The sequence below is a fragment of the Spodoptera frugiperda genome, chromosome 1, assembly GCF_023101765.2.
Source record: "Spodoptera frugiperda isolate SF20-4 chromosome 1, AGI-APGP_CSIRO_Sfru_2.0, whole genome shotgun sequence".
NCBI classification, from domain to species: Eukaryota; Metazoa; Arthropoda; class Insecta; order Lepidoptera; family Noctuidae; genus Spodoptera; species Spodoptera frugiperda.
Window position 1 is genome coordinate 12,650,330 of NC_064212.1, and position 16,124 is coordinate 12,666,453.

General features: G+C 37.5%; 3 protein-coding genes across 18 annotated transcripts in view; 2 read left to right on the plus strand and 1 right to left on the minus strand.

Moving 5' to 3' along the window:
• Nucleotides 1-3,177, plus strand: part of LOC118273629 (patronin-like) — a 50,466-nt gene extending 47,289 nt beyond the window's left edge. For 13 of the 16 annotated variants that reach the window (XM_050696581.1, XM_050696620.1, XM_050696570.1 and 10 more), the window contains 3 exons: nucleotides 411-587; nucleotides 1,601-1,883; nucleotides 1,970-3,177. In XM_050696581.1, coding sequence (XP_050552538.1) covers nucleotides 411-587; nucleotides 1,601-1,883; nucleotides 1,970-2,114 — 605 coding nt within the window. In that variant the 3' untranslated portion in view covers nucleotides 2,115-3,177. The remainder of the gene's footprint in view (nucleotides 1-410; nucleotides 588-1,600; nucleotides 1,884-1,969) is intronic. The other 3 variants (XM_050696610.1, XM_050696622.1, XM_050696629.1) reach the window with 1 other exon arrangement.
• A 283-nt stretch (nucleotides 3,178-3,460) lies between these two features.
• LOC126913088 (zinc finger protein 27-like) lies at nucleotides 3,461-13,416 on the minus strand. Its single transcript, XM_050707912.1, has 17 exons — nucleotides 13,234-13,416; nucleotides 12,783-12,881; nucleotides 12,537-12,639; nucleotides 11,913-12,154; nucleotides 11,494-11,686; nucleotides 11,013-11,242; nucleotides 10,447-10,693; nucleotides 9,989-10,131; nucleotides 9,392-9,538; nucleotides 8,925-9,080; nucleotides 8,562-8,706; nucleotides 7,938-8,142; nucleotides 7,392-7,611; nucleotides 6,908-7,165; nucleotides 6,407-6,598; nucleotides 5,818-5,967; nucleotides 3,461-5,584 (listed from the first exon to the last, which is right to left on the minus strand). Exons 1-17 carry the CDS (start codon nucleotides 13,366-13,368, stop codon nucleotides 5,483-5,485), a joined length of 2,967 nt encoding a protein of 988 aa, XP_050563869.1. The 5' UTR covers nucleotides 13,369-13,416; the 3' UTR covers nucleotides 3,461-5,482.
• A 209-nt stretch (nucleotides 13,417-13,625) lies between these two features.
• On the plus strand, nucleotides 13,626-16,040 carry LOC126911574 (translationally-controlled tumor protein homolog). The gene is made up of 3 exons (XM_050699390.1): nucleotides 13,626-13,789; nucleotides 13,999-14,257; nucleotides 15,600-16,040. Exons 1-3 carry the CDS (start codon nucleotides 13,762-13,764, stop codon nucleotides 15,829-15,831), a joined length of 519 nt encoding a protein of 172 aa, XP_050555347.1. The 5' UTR covers nucleotides 13,626-13,761; the 3' UTR covers nucleotides 15,832-16,040.
• Nucleotides 16,041-16,124: the final 84 nt, after the last annotated feature.

Here is a 16,124-nt window from a genome sequence, read left to right on the forward strand (position 1 = left end):
GATGTCACCTTATACGTAGTGTTGACACGCATTTCGTATTTTACGCTTTCCTTTAACAAGATTAAAATAGAAAGAAAGAATTAGGCGACGAAAGAAACATTTCTATACTAATTTTAATTATGCTAGTCAATTAAATTAACTTTTAATTTACTAAATCGAGGGTTAGTGTAATATGTTAGTTAAATTATTAATCCTGTGATATAAATATAGTCAGAAAAATTCACAATAAAATTTATTGTGTTTAAACAAAACCTAAAAAAATGTGAATAATTTTGGGAGTTGGATTAAAAAGTCGTCGTTTTAATGTATATGTTGGGGGTCGTAGGGAATAGTAATGGGTTGGATAGAGAGTAGAAAGAAGAATGTAGCAGCTTAGTGTGTCGCGGAGGTATATCGCGTGTGGTCCGCAGACTCGGGGCTGGGTCGCGCGACGCCGCCGCGGCGCGCCGCGTCCCCGGGCGTGCGCACGCTGGGCTCGCCCGCGTCGGGCCCCGGCTCGCTGCCCGGCGCCATCGGCAAGCGCCGCCAGCACCACGACGACACCTCCGACGTCTCCTCCACGCACTCCTCCATCATGGACTACTCAGGTCAGTCATACTACTTGTACTATACTATTAGCTATTTGATACTTTGTTGAGACGCCAACAATGTAAATGTAAAGTCTTGTTTTACATTCACATTGTTAATGTCAATGTCTACTGTTACTGTTTATGAAAATCTAATTTAAACAATGTTTTTTTATATCTACTATTTTCTATAATCTACTATCAAAAACTTATATTTAAGTTGACAAATGACCCAAAGAAATGCACTAAAATGGAGCACCAATTAAAACATACGTACCTAAAATATTAAACAACGCACACTCCGAATTAAACCACAGAGTTTCCCGATTTAACCCGACACCACTGATTACAAGGAATTATTTGTCTCTAGGGAGCTCCGATAGAAGTCGACGCAAAGGTCCTTACCATACAGTTACTAGGTAGCTAGTCTGCCACCGACACGTATTCTAGAACTACCGACACAGTAATCACTAAACTTGATGAAACACCGTATTCCAGCGATGTCATGCCAACTGAACCAATCTATGTTTAAGGCATGGTTTTGCGAACAGCATTTGATCTAACGAACCTGCATTGTGTCTCGCTTCGAACTCGCTTCCTCACCAGACTTGAGATTAACACATAATCACGGCACTTAACTTTGTGCATTCACTGTGCATTTTACATCGTTTTGTACTTACTAATTTAGTTGTAAATAAACATACATACATTAAACATAGCTATAGGATTTACTTTCAGATATAGTTTTAGTAACAGTTGAAGTTTACCTCGATAGGTACCTATTTGAATATTGTTACATTATAAGATTTGATATACAACTTTTGAAGTTATTCCACAAGTCCAACAAGTATTCAATAGAATTCTATCGAAACACGTTTTCAAACAGTTTTTTAGACAAAAGTTTTTGAGTTTTTTATTATTATTTTGCAATACACGAACATTCAGTAGGAAATCTTGGCTTGTAATAATTTTCGGCATTATGTAGAGCTGTACTTGCTATAGGAAACACAAATACTAATTACACGACTGTTCAGGTCCAAGACTGTACAAACAACCTTCCTCGAAGTCGAACCGCGGCATAATGCTGAACGCGGTGGAGTACTGCGTGTTCCCGGGCGCAGTGAACGCGGAGGCCAAGCGGCGCGTCCTCGAGGAGATCGCGCGCTCCGAGAGCAAACACTTCCTCGTGCTGTTCCGGGACGCGGGCTGCCAGTTCCGGGCGCTCTACTCGTACTGCCCCGACACGGAACAGGTCACCAAGCTCTACGGCACGGGACCCAAACACGTCAATGATAGGATGTTCGATAAGTTCTTCAAGTAAGTTTACCCTTAACTCATAATTCACATATTGAATTGTAATAACGTCCATGTCTACAATACTAATGAGTAATATTTGTTTCCAGATACAACTCGGGTAGCAAATGCTTCTCGCAAGTGCACACGAAGCACCTGACGGTGACCATCGACGCGTTCACGATACACAACTCGCTGTGGCAGGGCAAGAAGGTGCAGCTGCCCAGCAAGAAGGACATGGCGCTTGTCATATAGACGTTACACTAAATTTTAAAGAATCCATTATCTAGTCGCCGGCGGCAGTCGAGTCAAGCCTTTTTACTCTTCAGTTAAACGCTATGGTAGGGCAATAGTGCCAGTGTCCATTACATTGTATTTTAAAATGTCGGTTAGTGCGTTTCCTCGGCGAAAGCTGTTTTATTGAACATGAGAATTATGTTAATTTTGCTTGTGTTAGGTGTGTGGTCGACCGAAGTGTTCTGGACCGGCCCCCCGTCCGCCGGCGCCAGTAATCAGTCTCGAGTCATAGTAATCAATTGTAGGAACGGCGGCGGCGGACGGCCGGCCCGGCGGTGCCTGTGTCATATTGTACAGTTAGGGAGGATGTCGGCTCGAATCGAGTTTGTTATGTTTGCTTCGATCGGTTCCGTAAGTGATGTATCGCGGCCGCGTGTTTGTGTTGTAATTAGTTCCCGTGCCGAGCTCGTGGCGGTGGCGGCGGATCGCTTCCGTAACGTATGTATGCGTTGATTAATGCTGCGTTAGTTACAAATGTGTTACTCAGTGTATAATCGCTATGTTTGCCATATGTATTAGTGAGATGGTCGATACGTTCCAAATTGATTAAATTGTCTCAAAAATAGAACAGCCCAAAAGTTTACGGTCGATAATTTAGATACATTAATGATATTGTTTTAGTAGAACTGTCTCCTCACACATAAGTAACAAGTTCACAAACTAATATTATCGCTTATTCGTTATAATATTTAACTCGTTAGTGATTACGTTCAAGTTGACTGGAGCTAAGATTTGTTTAACTGACCCCATTCAATGTTAATTCAATTCCCATTTTTTTACTGCTTGTATAGCTAAAACTAAGAAAGGCACATTTTACGTGGTAATTGTACTGCCTTATCCTGTAAATAATTGTTTTTTTGTATACAGCTATTTATTAAACGAATGTTAAAGGAGAATTGATGAATATCATTTTTCATTGTTTAATGATTGGTCATCAATAATATACTACTGATAGTATATTGTATGCAAATATATTGTATTACTTAAAACCATAACGAAATAATATTGAATTTCATATTAATGTGTTGTTTCATTACCCCGAAGTCACGAATGGTAAGTAGCTTCCTTTTTGTACCTTTATCCCGGGTAGACACTTCTTTTCCTTCTCCTTTTAAGGGTCAATGCTTTTTAAAATCTCAGATATAATGTGTAGCTTACGCTGTGGAGTTAAGGTTGAATTTATATGTTCAGTTTTGGAAAGACGCTTCGATGCGCTTCGACTCTGCTAGTAGTAGTAGATAATCGACCCTAATTAGAGGTAAAAACCCAGGTATTCACAAAAGTATGTTGAAAAAAATACAATATTGAGTAATAAAAAATTAACTTTATTCATATTTACATAACAATTAAATTAGAATGAATTTTAATACTGTCTACATCTATTGGCCAAACATTTGTGACTGACTCATTATTGTACTAGTCTTATACTAGATAACGACGGCATTTTCTAAACTTAAAATTGGTATGTTTCCATTAAAATGATTCCCTAAAATTATAATTACGTAAATAGACGTACAAATTAAATAAAATTAATCAATAATTATATATTATTTTGATACTTAGAGATCAATCAATTAAATTTGCGACGAAATTGAAATTATATAATTAAAAGAGATTAGTTAAAATTCGATACAATGCTGGTAATCTTGGTAGAGAAACGAACTCATAATGGTCAGTTTCAAAAAGATATCTGTAGATAGATATAAAGAATTTTGGCGCATTTCGTATGAAGTTTCTAAGAAATATTTATCTCTAGCGGACACAAGACTGGCCACTATTATAATATACAATAAACTACTGCCCAAGATTACCAATACTGACCGAAATATTACACGAAATTATAGTTGCTACCTAATCTTATAGGTATTTATTTATTAAAGTATTCTATAAGCAACTTTACCTGTCATAATTTGTAATTTCCTTTTTAATTTTACTTCTAATACTTAATAATTTCTTAATATAAATCATATACGTTTTTGGTATCAGACCAATGAGTAAAGTTGCCTATAGAATGACAGAGATGCCCTTGTTGGCAATAAAAATAAGTCATAATTTCCACAATCACTCATTTGATAGAAACACGTATAATCAATGAATATTCCCCACTTAATCATAGTCAAATAATAATCTCCATTTATTTCGGATTGAAATTTAATAGGTACCTTAAAATTATAGAAATGTATAGTCAAGAACAGATTGACAAGGAATACGTTTTATACTATACGTAAAAATGGTACCTGTCATTAGTTTAATGTTTGACTAGTACATATTTTGTTAGTTTATACCATGTTTATACAGTACGGTGAGCCAAATGGACATTTAACGATGGTCTTCCGAGACCCGGATCTGTGGACCACCCAGCGGGTTACCGGGGCTCCGGCTCGAAAAGTAGGAATAGGAACAGGTTGTTTTTAGTCAGTAAGAGTCTGACCTCGCCTAACCCTAGGCGGGAGTAGTGATTGGATGATATTACCCCTCAAAAAAAAGTACTGGGAGGATAGAAAACTCGATTTATGAGATACGACATTGACATGTCATTACAGAGCCCATACATTAACTTTTCTATTCTCTCAGTTAATTGTCACTTAAATACCATTTCACCATAACATAAGAAGTATAGCAATTGGCTGTTGTTGTTAAAAACATTGCTCCTTGCAACATTTATGGTTATTTTACCAATCAACATTAATGGCGTGACCACATGTTGGATTTGTGGTCATATGTAAAAATTAAAAATTATTTGGAATTAATAAAGCATCAAAATGCAAAAGTTAATCAACTCATAATAAAACTATACAATCAATAATAATAATCAGCAACCCGTTAAAATCTGCATTACAATTAATTCGATGGAGAAATAAGAACAATCAGACACATACAATGTTTGAAGTCAATTCAGATAGTAGGTAATGTGACGTTTGATTATCAAATTATGCCTAGTAATATCTTAGAAATGTCTTGTTATTTACCGTCCATACATACATTGTAATAGGTTAATTCGAGCTGAGCTCAATACATCTAAAAGTCATTACATCATTGTTATACCCTGAAATAGTGACACTAAACTGTGGCAAAATGGCAATTTATAAAATATGGTAACTATTGCAACTGCAACGAGAATGCTACAGCTTAATATTGTCCAAAACATATTTGAATATATTCAAGAAAAACGCAAACTGGACAATATTAGTCCTTAGTTGCTGTTTACGAAATAATAGTTTCTTTACGTATTGTATTTTATGAGTTTGATAAGCACAGAATTACCGTATATCGACTCTGTTTCCGTTAGCAACGTATACTTACGTTATACGTAAACTGAGCAGTAATTAAACAATTGTAAAGTAATGTGTGACCGGCGACGACACGTTGGAATCAATGCTTTTCTGCAAGTTCAGCTGATGAACTATGGTATCGGGATTATCCACCTCCTGGAAACAAGAATAAGATTCTTTTTACAACTGCAGATTCTCTTGTCGTCATTTTCGTACTCGACAACATAGCACATAAATAATGAATATTTATCATTGTCGAGCTATTTATGTTAATTTTATTTGATTATCCTATAAACCTGTCCATTCTCACGTATAGAACGACATTGAAAGTTGGACAATAAATAAATCCTACAGTTTTAGAAGTAAGATGTAATAAGTGAGATACGTACTTCTTCATCAGCGTAACCGTTGATTTCAACCGGTATAGTTTGACCATCTTGAGTTATCACCTGCAACGACTTCCCATCGGCAGACGTTATTGCTAGACGCGTGCCATCCTGCATGGTGAAGTGGAGTGGATTGCCCTGCTCATCTGTTACCTATAAATAATAACATCAAGTTACAAATGCGATGTACAAGAGAATATTATTTCGCAGAAGAGATAAACGGGGTATGCAAAAATTGTGCTACTTATGTCCGAATACTTAAACGCTACTCAATTTTAACACGCTCTCAAATGTAGTACTGTCGCTATCAGTTCTTAATAAAATGACAGAGAGAGCACGATGTTTAAGTACAACTTAAAATTGAGTAACATTTCAGTATTGGGGCGTTAGTGTTTCATTGTTCATGCCTCCCAAAAATAAGCGTGATATTTTACCTAGTTTTTTAATAGGTGTGATATTTTCATTCTAGTTTATTTGATCTAGATAATGTCAAACCACATCTTAAAAGATAGAAATCGCTAACATCATCACCGCTAAAATAGTAGATAGCATTTTTGATCGGCACTAGCACGAAAATAGCGGAACTACTTACAGGTATATTATGTTCATGTCCATCCAGTACAAGTTCTTCAGGCAATTGCTCGAGTTCCTCCTGCTCGGGCTCCAGCTCTAGTTGCTCGTGCTCGAGCTCGAGTTGCTCGTATTCAGGCTGCGGGACCAGGAGCGACGGCCCGGAGTATAGCTCGCATGTCGTTAGCACCTTACTGTCTTCTAGAGATGCTGCCTGGAATCAAGACATGTATTTTTTAGCCTATAAACTTTCAAAAACGACATTAGAATAGGGATGACGACTGGGACTTTAATACAATAAAATATTCAAAAATAATCACACTAAATCATTCATAAATTTGATGAACTATTTAATTTTCGATTTTTTCTAGCTAGAAGTCTGCTATTTGACGTCAAAAATTTATGACGTCATAATAGAGTATTTCATACAAAGTTCATAGAAAATATCGTTTTTGACGTTTCGAAAAAAGTATTGAATTTGACTAGTAGGAAACATGCCCATTCCTTCAAAAATATAACTTACTTGTTCTGGATCGAGTATATGGAACGCGGGTGAGTTAGCGCCATCGACGTCATACGTGACATAAATAACTCGTTCCTCCAACTCGTCCTCCGCGGTTTCCTCCAACATCTTGACGGGGGAAGCGCCAGGCAGTGACACTGTGCGTTCCGTCTCCAGTTGTACTTGTGGAGAATCGGGTAACTCCACTTTCAGAGTCACAGGCGAAGGAAGCTGATGTTGGTTCGCGGTTGCAAGTAGACTGATCTGTTTGTGGACTTGCTGAAAGATGGAAAGGTTATTGTGGTTAGGTATTTAGAGTTAAAGCTCAAGACTGTACGCCATTAAAGTGAAACATTTTGAGCACTAGGTTTGAAAGCTTTGACACACATGTCATTGCATATGGAAGACATAACAACGGTCGCACTGCGTCGCACTGTGTACTTTGTTTAGTTAATGTAGAAGAACGTTGGTAAGAATGAGGAAATTATGTTTTTGGTGTGTGTACCTTCTTATGCTTGTTGAGGTTGGAGCAGTCAGCGAAGGCCCTCGGGCAGTGCGGGCAGCGGTGCGGGCGCTCCCCGGAGTGGTGGCGCGCGTGCTTGTGCAGCGCCCAGCGCTCCGCGAAGCCGCGCCCGCACTCCCCGCAGCGGTGCACGCGCGCGCCCGCACCCGCGCCGCCCGCCTCGCGACGGACGTGCGCCGCCCACGACCCGCGGGACACGAACCTGTAAATATTGCACAAAATTTTCCAATAGCCCCACTGAGTTCAATCTTAAGCTCTTCACATCCGATCACTGCTGGTCTAAAGACAAGCAAGCGGATACTGTCATCCTACGTCACATTACCCCTATGTTTTTAACAGCAAATGTCAATATGGTGTATCATATACATAAAAATAACAAATAAATAACTGTAAACCAACTACCAATGTAAATCGATTCTTCAATAGACCATCCAACCTGTCCTTAATCATCAAGATTTAATTACTTCATTACCAGATAAGCAATAAAATAAATCAGGATAAATAATAATACATCTCACAGCCACTCACCTCTTCCCACAATGTGTACAAATGAACGGTTTCTCCGAGTTATGCCTCCGTACATGCAGGCGGTACTGGCTGGACGTGGTGAACTTGCGCGGGCACTGCGTGCACTGGAACGGTTTCTCGCCGGTGTGGATACGTTCGTGTTCCGACAGGTTGCCCTTCTGGCTGAAACTCTTGCCGCAAATGTTACACGCGTACGGTTTCTGACCTGCAAATTGACCATCAACATAAATTCGTTGGGTTTGTTTTCTACAGTTTGAGATACAAACAACTGCCTTTTAGCAGTCTGTTCCATGAAAACGAAGGATCTTTTTACCATTTTTTTTTTATGAAACACGCCAGTAATCTAGCAGACGTATTACCTGATGGTAAGCAATCGCCGCCGCCCATGGACACTTGAAACACCAAGTGCGTTGCCGGCTTTTTGGGCGTTAGGAATTTAAGGGTTGTTGTTGGGGAATCGGGGATTGGGAAGGGGGCCTCCGGTAACCTCACTCACACAACGAAACTACGCAAGCGTTATTTTACGTTGGTTTTCGTTGGTCGAGTCGGCCTATTCGTGCCGAAGCATGGCTCTCCCACACTTGAATCTAGTAACTTATACAACTAAAACTAATCGTCTCTTACCAGTATGCCACCTCATATGGAGCGTGAGGCTAGCCTTATGTGCGAACTTGTGTTTGCATATATCACAGGAGAACTTCTTGACACCACTGTGTAGAAGCGAGTGGTTCAGGAAGTTCGCCTTCGTCTTGAATGTAGAGTTGCATAACTGGAAAAAAAAAAAAAAACATTAAATATGTGTAATGTAAATTATTATGTTTTTCGGTATACACATGTAGCTTGTATTGACCTAAACTTGACTATTAAATATATGTATTGATTAACCCGATGTTCGATAGTGGACAATTGGATATCCTGTGGTTAACTTAAATGTATCTCGAGTAGATTATGTAGAGCTTTATGTACAGTACAAAATGTATGAGTAACCTTGCACTGGTAGGGTCGGTCCTGCGAGTGTACAAGTTGGTGTCGCTGCAGCAGTTGTTTGTGCTTGAAGCACTTCCCGCACTTGTTACACACGTAGCGCTGCCCCGCGTGCTCGGCTTCCTTGTGGTACACTACGGACGAGGGGTGGTTCAGCACCTGCAGAAAAAACAGGAGGATATTTTAATAAAATTAAAACACATCAGTAAAAGGTTAACACTTAAAGAATATTGACGTGACAACGTCTTAAATTAGGTTGCGGCTCGGAGTCACTCATGAAAAAGTGTAACGCCCGCTCACGTCTGTTACGATGAGTCACCGAACGAGAGAGAGGCCCGCCGGACCGGCGAATGCCTTGCGTCTCTCTCCCACTCAAACATGATCGGTCCGCCACTAAAGACGTTGTCACGTAAAATCTTCGCCCGTAAAACCGACTTTGCAGGCAACCATTATGTAAAAAAGACGGTTACCTTCCCGCAAAGATCGCAGGCGTATCCCTTGGCGGGCGTGGAGCGGTGCCGGCGATGGCTGACGGCGTGCAGCGCCAGCGACCGCGGGTACGCAAACCGCGCGCCGCACTCTCCGCACACGTACGGACGCTCGCCTTGGTGCGTCGCCTGCAATCGTAACAATGTTTGAGTGTTCATCAAATCATATTGGGAAAAATATGGCTGCTGATTGAATTCAGAAATAATTTTCTCTCTCTCTGTTTGGATTTGGTCAAATTATACATAAACAAGACAAAAGGACTGGTTCAAAGGCGGCATAAAAGCAGATGTACGCTGCTCATGAACATTTATATTACGGACCAAAGGATTTACAGATGCTTTCCAGACCTTTTAGAAAAAAGTATTGTAGTTTTTACCCGACTGCGCCAGAAGGAGGGTAATGTTTTTCAAGAGTATGTATGTATGTATAATTGTTTGGCACGCTCTGCAGCCTAAACGGCTTGATGGATTTTGGCTTGAGAGGTATCTTTTTATTATAAGAGGATAGGGAAACTTTCTGAAGCTCTTAGTACTGCGATCGGAGCTGTTGGCAGAAAGCTAATGGGACAAAAATCTTACCTTAATATGTAAAGACTTGCTTTGTTTACTACTAAATGTTTTGTCACAGTGTGGACACTTCAGTCTTGGTTTACCGGAAGGAGTGGTTACTACTTGGTCTACTTCATCAGACTTCTCTGTCACAATCGCATCTGTACCCGAATCTGAAAACAATCGGACAGTATTTTATTTGATATTATATTTTAAATACATATAGAATAATTCGAGCAATCACATTAGAGATATAAAGAGCTTAAGACGTAAAGAGAAATAGTAGATACAAAGATTGGTAGTAAATAGCATCTATAAAAGCTATATTTTGGGTGCATAAAGTGTTGTAATTTTGTACAGCCATTTTCATTCATCCACCACTTCCTTTTAATTAATCTTCCCGTGACATTTTACTAACAATCCTCTTGTAAGCTATTACAGGCTCGCACAAATTTTATGGAATAATGGTTTAAAGAGTTAATACTCACCAACTACTTTAACATCACTATTAGCAATAGGACTAGAGACTATTTCGATGTTAGGGCTATCAGTCCTCTGCGAGTCACTGGCACTAACTTCATTGTCCGCTACAATGAGCTGCGGGTTTAGATCTGGCAGGGAATTTGTTACGGGTAATATCACATTGTCTATTGTTTGTACTGGCGGTGTATTAGGAATTGAAAGGGGATCCACTTCTTGTACTGACGCAGTTTCTAATTGAGCCTTTGCATTTTTCTGAAAAAGGATAGAAAATTTGGTTATTAGTCAAAATTGTATTCTTAAAAACTGATTGAGGTACTACTAATGTTATGTGGCAGAGATCCCTGCTTGTGATAATGCTACCCACTGCATATAAAACAGATAATTTAAATGATTTTGTGTGTGTAACAAATGCAATTTGAAGTGTTATTCAATAAAGTATATTATTAGCAGAATTATAATATCTGTTGACGAAAGAAACCTTTTGTTAGAAGCAAGAATGGTAACATCAACTGGACTAATTTTCAAAATTAAAAGCAATAACCTATATTTCTAAAATGTACTAATATCTCACCTTATTCCTACTTCTCTCCGTATTTTTCTTACAGGGTATAATATTATGTCCGGTGTGGCCGGCTTCATTCTGATGGATGTTGAAATGCAGCCTTGTAGTGAATGTTTCAGAGCACTGCTCACATTGGTACAGGACTGGACCGTGTTGAGCTATGTGAGACATGTACCGACCCGTACATGTGAACTCCATACCACAAATAGCACATTCTTTACGTGTTGGGATCATTGGACCTGGAAGATTTGAAAAGTAATAAATTTAATTTAATCATTTAAAAAAGTGTATTATTGTGATTAATTTGAATGTTCAGTGTATCTTTTACATGACAGACATTTCAGTTATCATATGGCTCAAACTGTCATATGTCTAGCAATGGACGAGAACAGATTGATGATGATGATGATGATGACTCAATCTACTCAATCACTGTCCTTTACATGTAAACTAGTAAGAGAAGGATAGAGCTATCTACTGTTTCACTTACCTTTAGGTCTTCCACGTCCCTTGCCTTTGACCACTACAACTAGCTCTCCAGATTCCTCCAAATGGCCAATGACCTCTGGTTCTCTCGGTACTGGTGGCTTCTTGTCTATTAGCTGAGCCTTCAGGTTCTCAGCCTCACTTTCTTCCCCATCAGTGACCCCTTCCTCTTTGAAAATCCTCTCCAGTTCTTTACCCTAGAAAACCATTATAAAACAAAACTGGTGACACTAGTTATCACATAGACAATTTTTTTTATTACCAGTATATTAAAATTTAAGAATGGAATAGCTAATAAAGGATGGCTCAATGAATAATACTCAAATTAAAAAACAAACAGTTTAGAAATGTAGCTAAGCCAGAATCAATCTATTAATATTTTCAAGTATACAGTTTTAGTACAATAAGTCCAATTTCACTCACCTGTACAGCCTCCTTGAACCTCGTTGGAGTTTTCCTTCGTCTCTTACCAAACGGTTCATCTTCTTTCTCAGTTCTCTTTGCATTTTTAGCTTCATGTTCTTTTGCTGCAGCTTCCTTTGCTAATTCTTCAGGTGTTTTTGGCTTTTTCGGAGGTCTACCTCTCTTTCTCTTAGGTTTATCAAGTCCAGCAACTTGTAAGGCGATTGGGTGTTCTACGTGGTATACACCATCACTAGTATTTACTGAAAATTGGAGGGAAATGTTTATGGGAGATGGAACATAAGTGATCCATAAGGAATACATGTATGAATATTGTGTGCGGAGTTGTGTTTTGGGTTGTTGACTACTGTCACTGAACCATTGTGCAGTCCACATCAGTTAAGATGAATAGTTAACAACAACTTGATATCATTTTGTTTGTTTGGCATTTGTTATATCTCTAAGGATTCTATATACAATATTGACAATTAACACATTAACTTCCATAGGGGGCAAAGTGTACCTAGGCTTTGTCTTCAACAGATTTTTGTTGGCAGTCAATGTCTTAATGAGTGTAGTGTGTGGATTTGGTTTCGATGTGAATACTACTTGTCTCCTTGTGTAAATAGTTTTGTCAAGACTCACCTTCATAAATAATCTTATCTGTAATAATGTCCTGTTCACTTGGAGGAAGTAGTAAACTTTTTTTGTATTCTTTCTCTCTATTGTGGAGCTCTCTAATAACTTTCTGTAAAGATTAATTTACTTATGTAATTTATTTATTTATGACCTTGCTATTTATTTTATTTCATTAATTCAATAATTCAATTTCATTATAAGAATTATTTTATTGGTAATATTTCATATTAAATTTATTAAAAATAAACTTACTTGTCCATTTATAATAAGATTTAGGAACTCTACAGTGGCCTCTAGCTGTATGGTGCATCCTGGACAAATGGTACGAGGTAGTTGCCCATCATCAGATACCTAGAAACAGCATATTCTTGGTTTAAAATAATATAATTTTATTTTTATGAATTTGTATATCATCAAAAAAACAAACTTGGCGCGAGCTCCTTTATTTTTGCAGGACAAAAATATTGCAAGTGACATTTGACGATATGGTAACAGTTTTTCTGCTTATAACTGAGTATATCAAACTGATTATCTAAATAATTGAATTATAATATTTAACACTACAGTAGCTCGTAATATGGTTCATTATTTCAATGAATTACAATAATAAGTCAGAAAATGTTAAATATCTTCAGAAAGGCAGCCATTTTATTTTCACATCGATTGAAGTCAATACAAATCACAATAAATAAAATTGGTATACCTTGATTGGCAAATAAGTATTAATGACTTCAAATAAGTTTTGGTTATTTTCTTCATTGGAATATAATAGCGTCCCATTATCATTTTCTTCTCCACATAATCGGCAAACATTAGAATTATAGAGAACTACTTCCATCTTTTCATGAACTAAAGGCGCCACCTGTTTCCTGCGGATTCTTCAGAAATGGTATTTGACGTTTCGCGTTTAGTTTCTTGGTTCCATAACTTTTTGAGAGAAAAACTTTAGTGTAAAAAATATTTAGAATTTACTAAAAATATTTAATGCAATATTTTTTGATATTATTCATGAATAAAATAAAAAAATACGATAAAAATACAATTATTTCAGTTTATAATTTGCATAGAAAATATATTTTATAAAATTAAATATGGCAACTTTATACAGCTATAAGTTGGCAACATTACCTACTTCCTTCTCTTCGTTTCATAGCCCTTTCCGGTTTAGTTCTTGGGGCAAGAAGCCGTTGTTTCGGTTTTTATTATTTTTAATCGCCTCTAATCCATCAAAATGAGGATCTATAAAGATATTATTACTGGTAATTGAGTTTATTATGTGTTTCTTGTGAAGTTTGTGTCTATATTTCATTTATAATGTAAAAATTTGATAACAGTGAATTTGACATTTAGTCAAGAAGTGATGTGATGATGTCTCATCTGCAGTCTTTCCTAAATTGTGCCACATCTACAGTTTTAATAGTCATCAAGATGTGAGAGTGAAACTAAACTTATCATGGGTTTCTTTCAGGTGATGAGATGTTCTCGGACACATACAAAATAAAGCTGGTCGATGAAGTAATTTACGAAGTGACCGGCAAACTGGTGACGAGAGCACAGGGCGATATTAAAATCGAAGGTTTCAACCCCTCGGCTGAAGAGGCTGACGAAGGCACAGATACTGCTGTCGAAAGTGGTGTTGACATTGTCCTGAACCACAGGCTTGTCGAAACATACGCTTTTGGCGACAAGAAGTCCTACACATTATACCTCAAAGACTACATGAAAAAGTGAGTGTAACAGTGCTAAATGCTTTGTGATAAAACCATCAAAAGTGTAAACCCAAAAGTGCGACAGGTTTGAAGACAAGTTGTAAGTTGTGAGTGCTCACAGGGCAGTTCCAGCTGTCTTGTAAATCATACGGTGTCATTTAAAAACAATTTAGCAGCGTCATGCATGACCAATCTGTTTTTAAATCAAACCACAAGATTGGGAGATCCAACTTTGTGTTAATTTTCAACCAATCATCATTGAGCTATGCATCTGCAACCTGCACTATCTTTAATGTCATTGGTCAATATACTTAGTAGTAGATGTATTAGTCATGCCATGTGTTATTTTTGCACTTGAATAATATCTTTTCTTTTGTGTGAGCTATTGATATAAATAGTGGATATAAAATATGCTCGCAAAATTATCTAGTTCTCTGTTCCATATGGCTCTTTTAGAGAGGATTTTCATTCATGGTATTTAAATCTGAAAGTCAGCCATATTGCACACCCAGTGCATTTTTTTTTTAAACCATTGTGCACTGAGCGCAGCACATGGTGGGCATGTGAATGGCATGATCAATATTTATGTAATCAACTTCTTATCTTTATTTTGGAATGCCTAGTTATGATAACACCATATCAGTGTAGGTTAAGTTCAAGATGACTTCAGCTGTTTTGATATAGAACAATGATGAGAAATTGTGCTATTTTTCACATATTACAAACATTGTTTCATCATTCTGACACTTTCCTGCACTGAAATAATAGTGTATATCTACAACATAGCTTGTGGAAAACAAAACATGCCATAAACCTAGATTTTATTTATAAACATTCACTAGTTTCCTCGAAACATTGAACATTGATCTCGATTATTGTGGTATTTTTCCATTACGCAGTTTTATATGCATTATTGTGTTGATTACACAAGTATTCCTAGATTTTGCACTTAATAAATGACACACCGTTAAGATAAGAGCACAAATTACCTTGTCTAGCCTGTATCTCTTTGTTAATGGATTCATGCATCACCTAATACCATCGGTTGACTCTCAATGTCATCCTGTGGAGCGATTGATGCGAGAATAACAACTTCAATGAAAAAACATTCATTCTGTAATGTTTGTTCATGAAATGGAGCTAACATTTGAACCAATATTTATACTGCAAACTGTTTCCCTTATTTATACTTTCTTTATTGGTGTTACATGTGCAAAGCACATGGCCGTTATTCTGACTCAGCTATTGTTCTCTAATATATCACAATTATGTGATTTAATTTTGTCTCTTAATGTAATGAAAGTACACTTCTTTCATTGTCATATTCACATTACTAAAACAAATTATTCTCTAATTTCAGATTAGTTGCAAAATTAGAAGAGAAGGCACCTGACCAAGTTGAAGTTTTCAAGACCAACATGAACAAAGTAATGAAGGACATCCTTGGCAGGTTTAAGGAGCTCCAGTTCTTCACTGGAGAGTCCATGGACTGTGATGGCATGGTCGCCATGATGGAGTACAGAGATGTAGATGGCACACAGATCCCCATCATGATGTTCTTCAAGCATGGTCTTGAGGAGGAGAAGTTCTAAGTGTACAGCATAAGTGAATTACTCATAATAAATATTCCAATTCTAACACAGGCGCCTAAAACTCATATCTTTTTTATTTATTTACAAAATCATGTCAATCTGCGCATCGGCTGGATCCGGCTTCTCCCATCACAAGGCTGAACAATTTTGTAATGTTAATGAATAAAATGTTGCATACTATAAAAGTATAAATAAATTAATGAACAATTTCCTGAGTTTTATTTCATTGCGAGTATTTTTAGAATTAGGTTTTGCTCTGCAAGTTGAGGTCAATGTCCTGTGAGTCACATTGA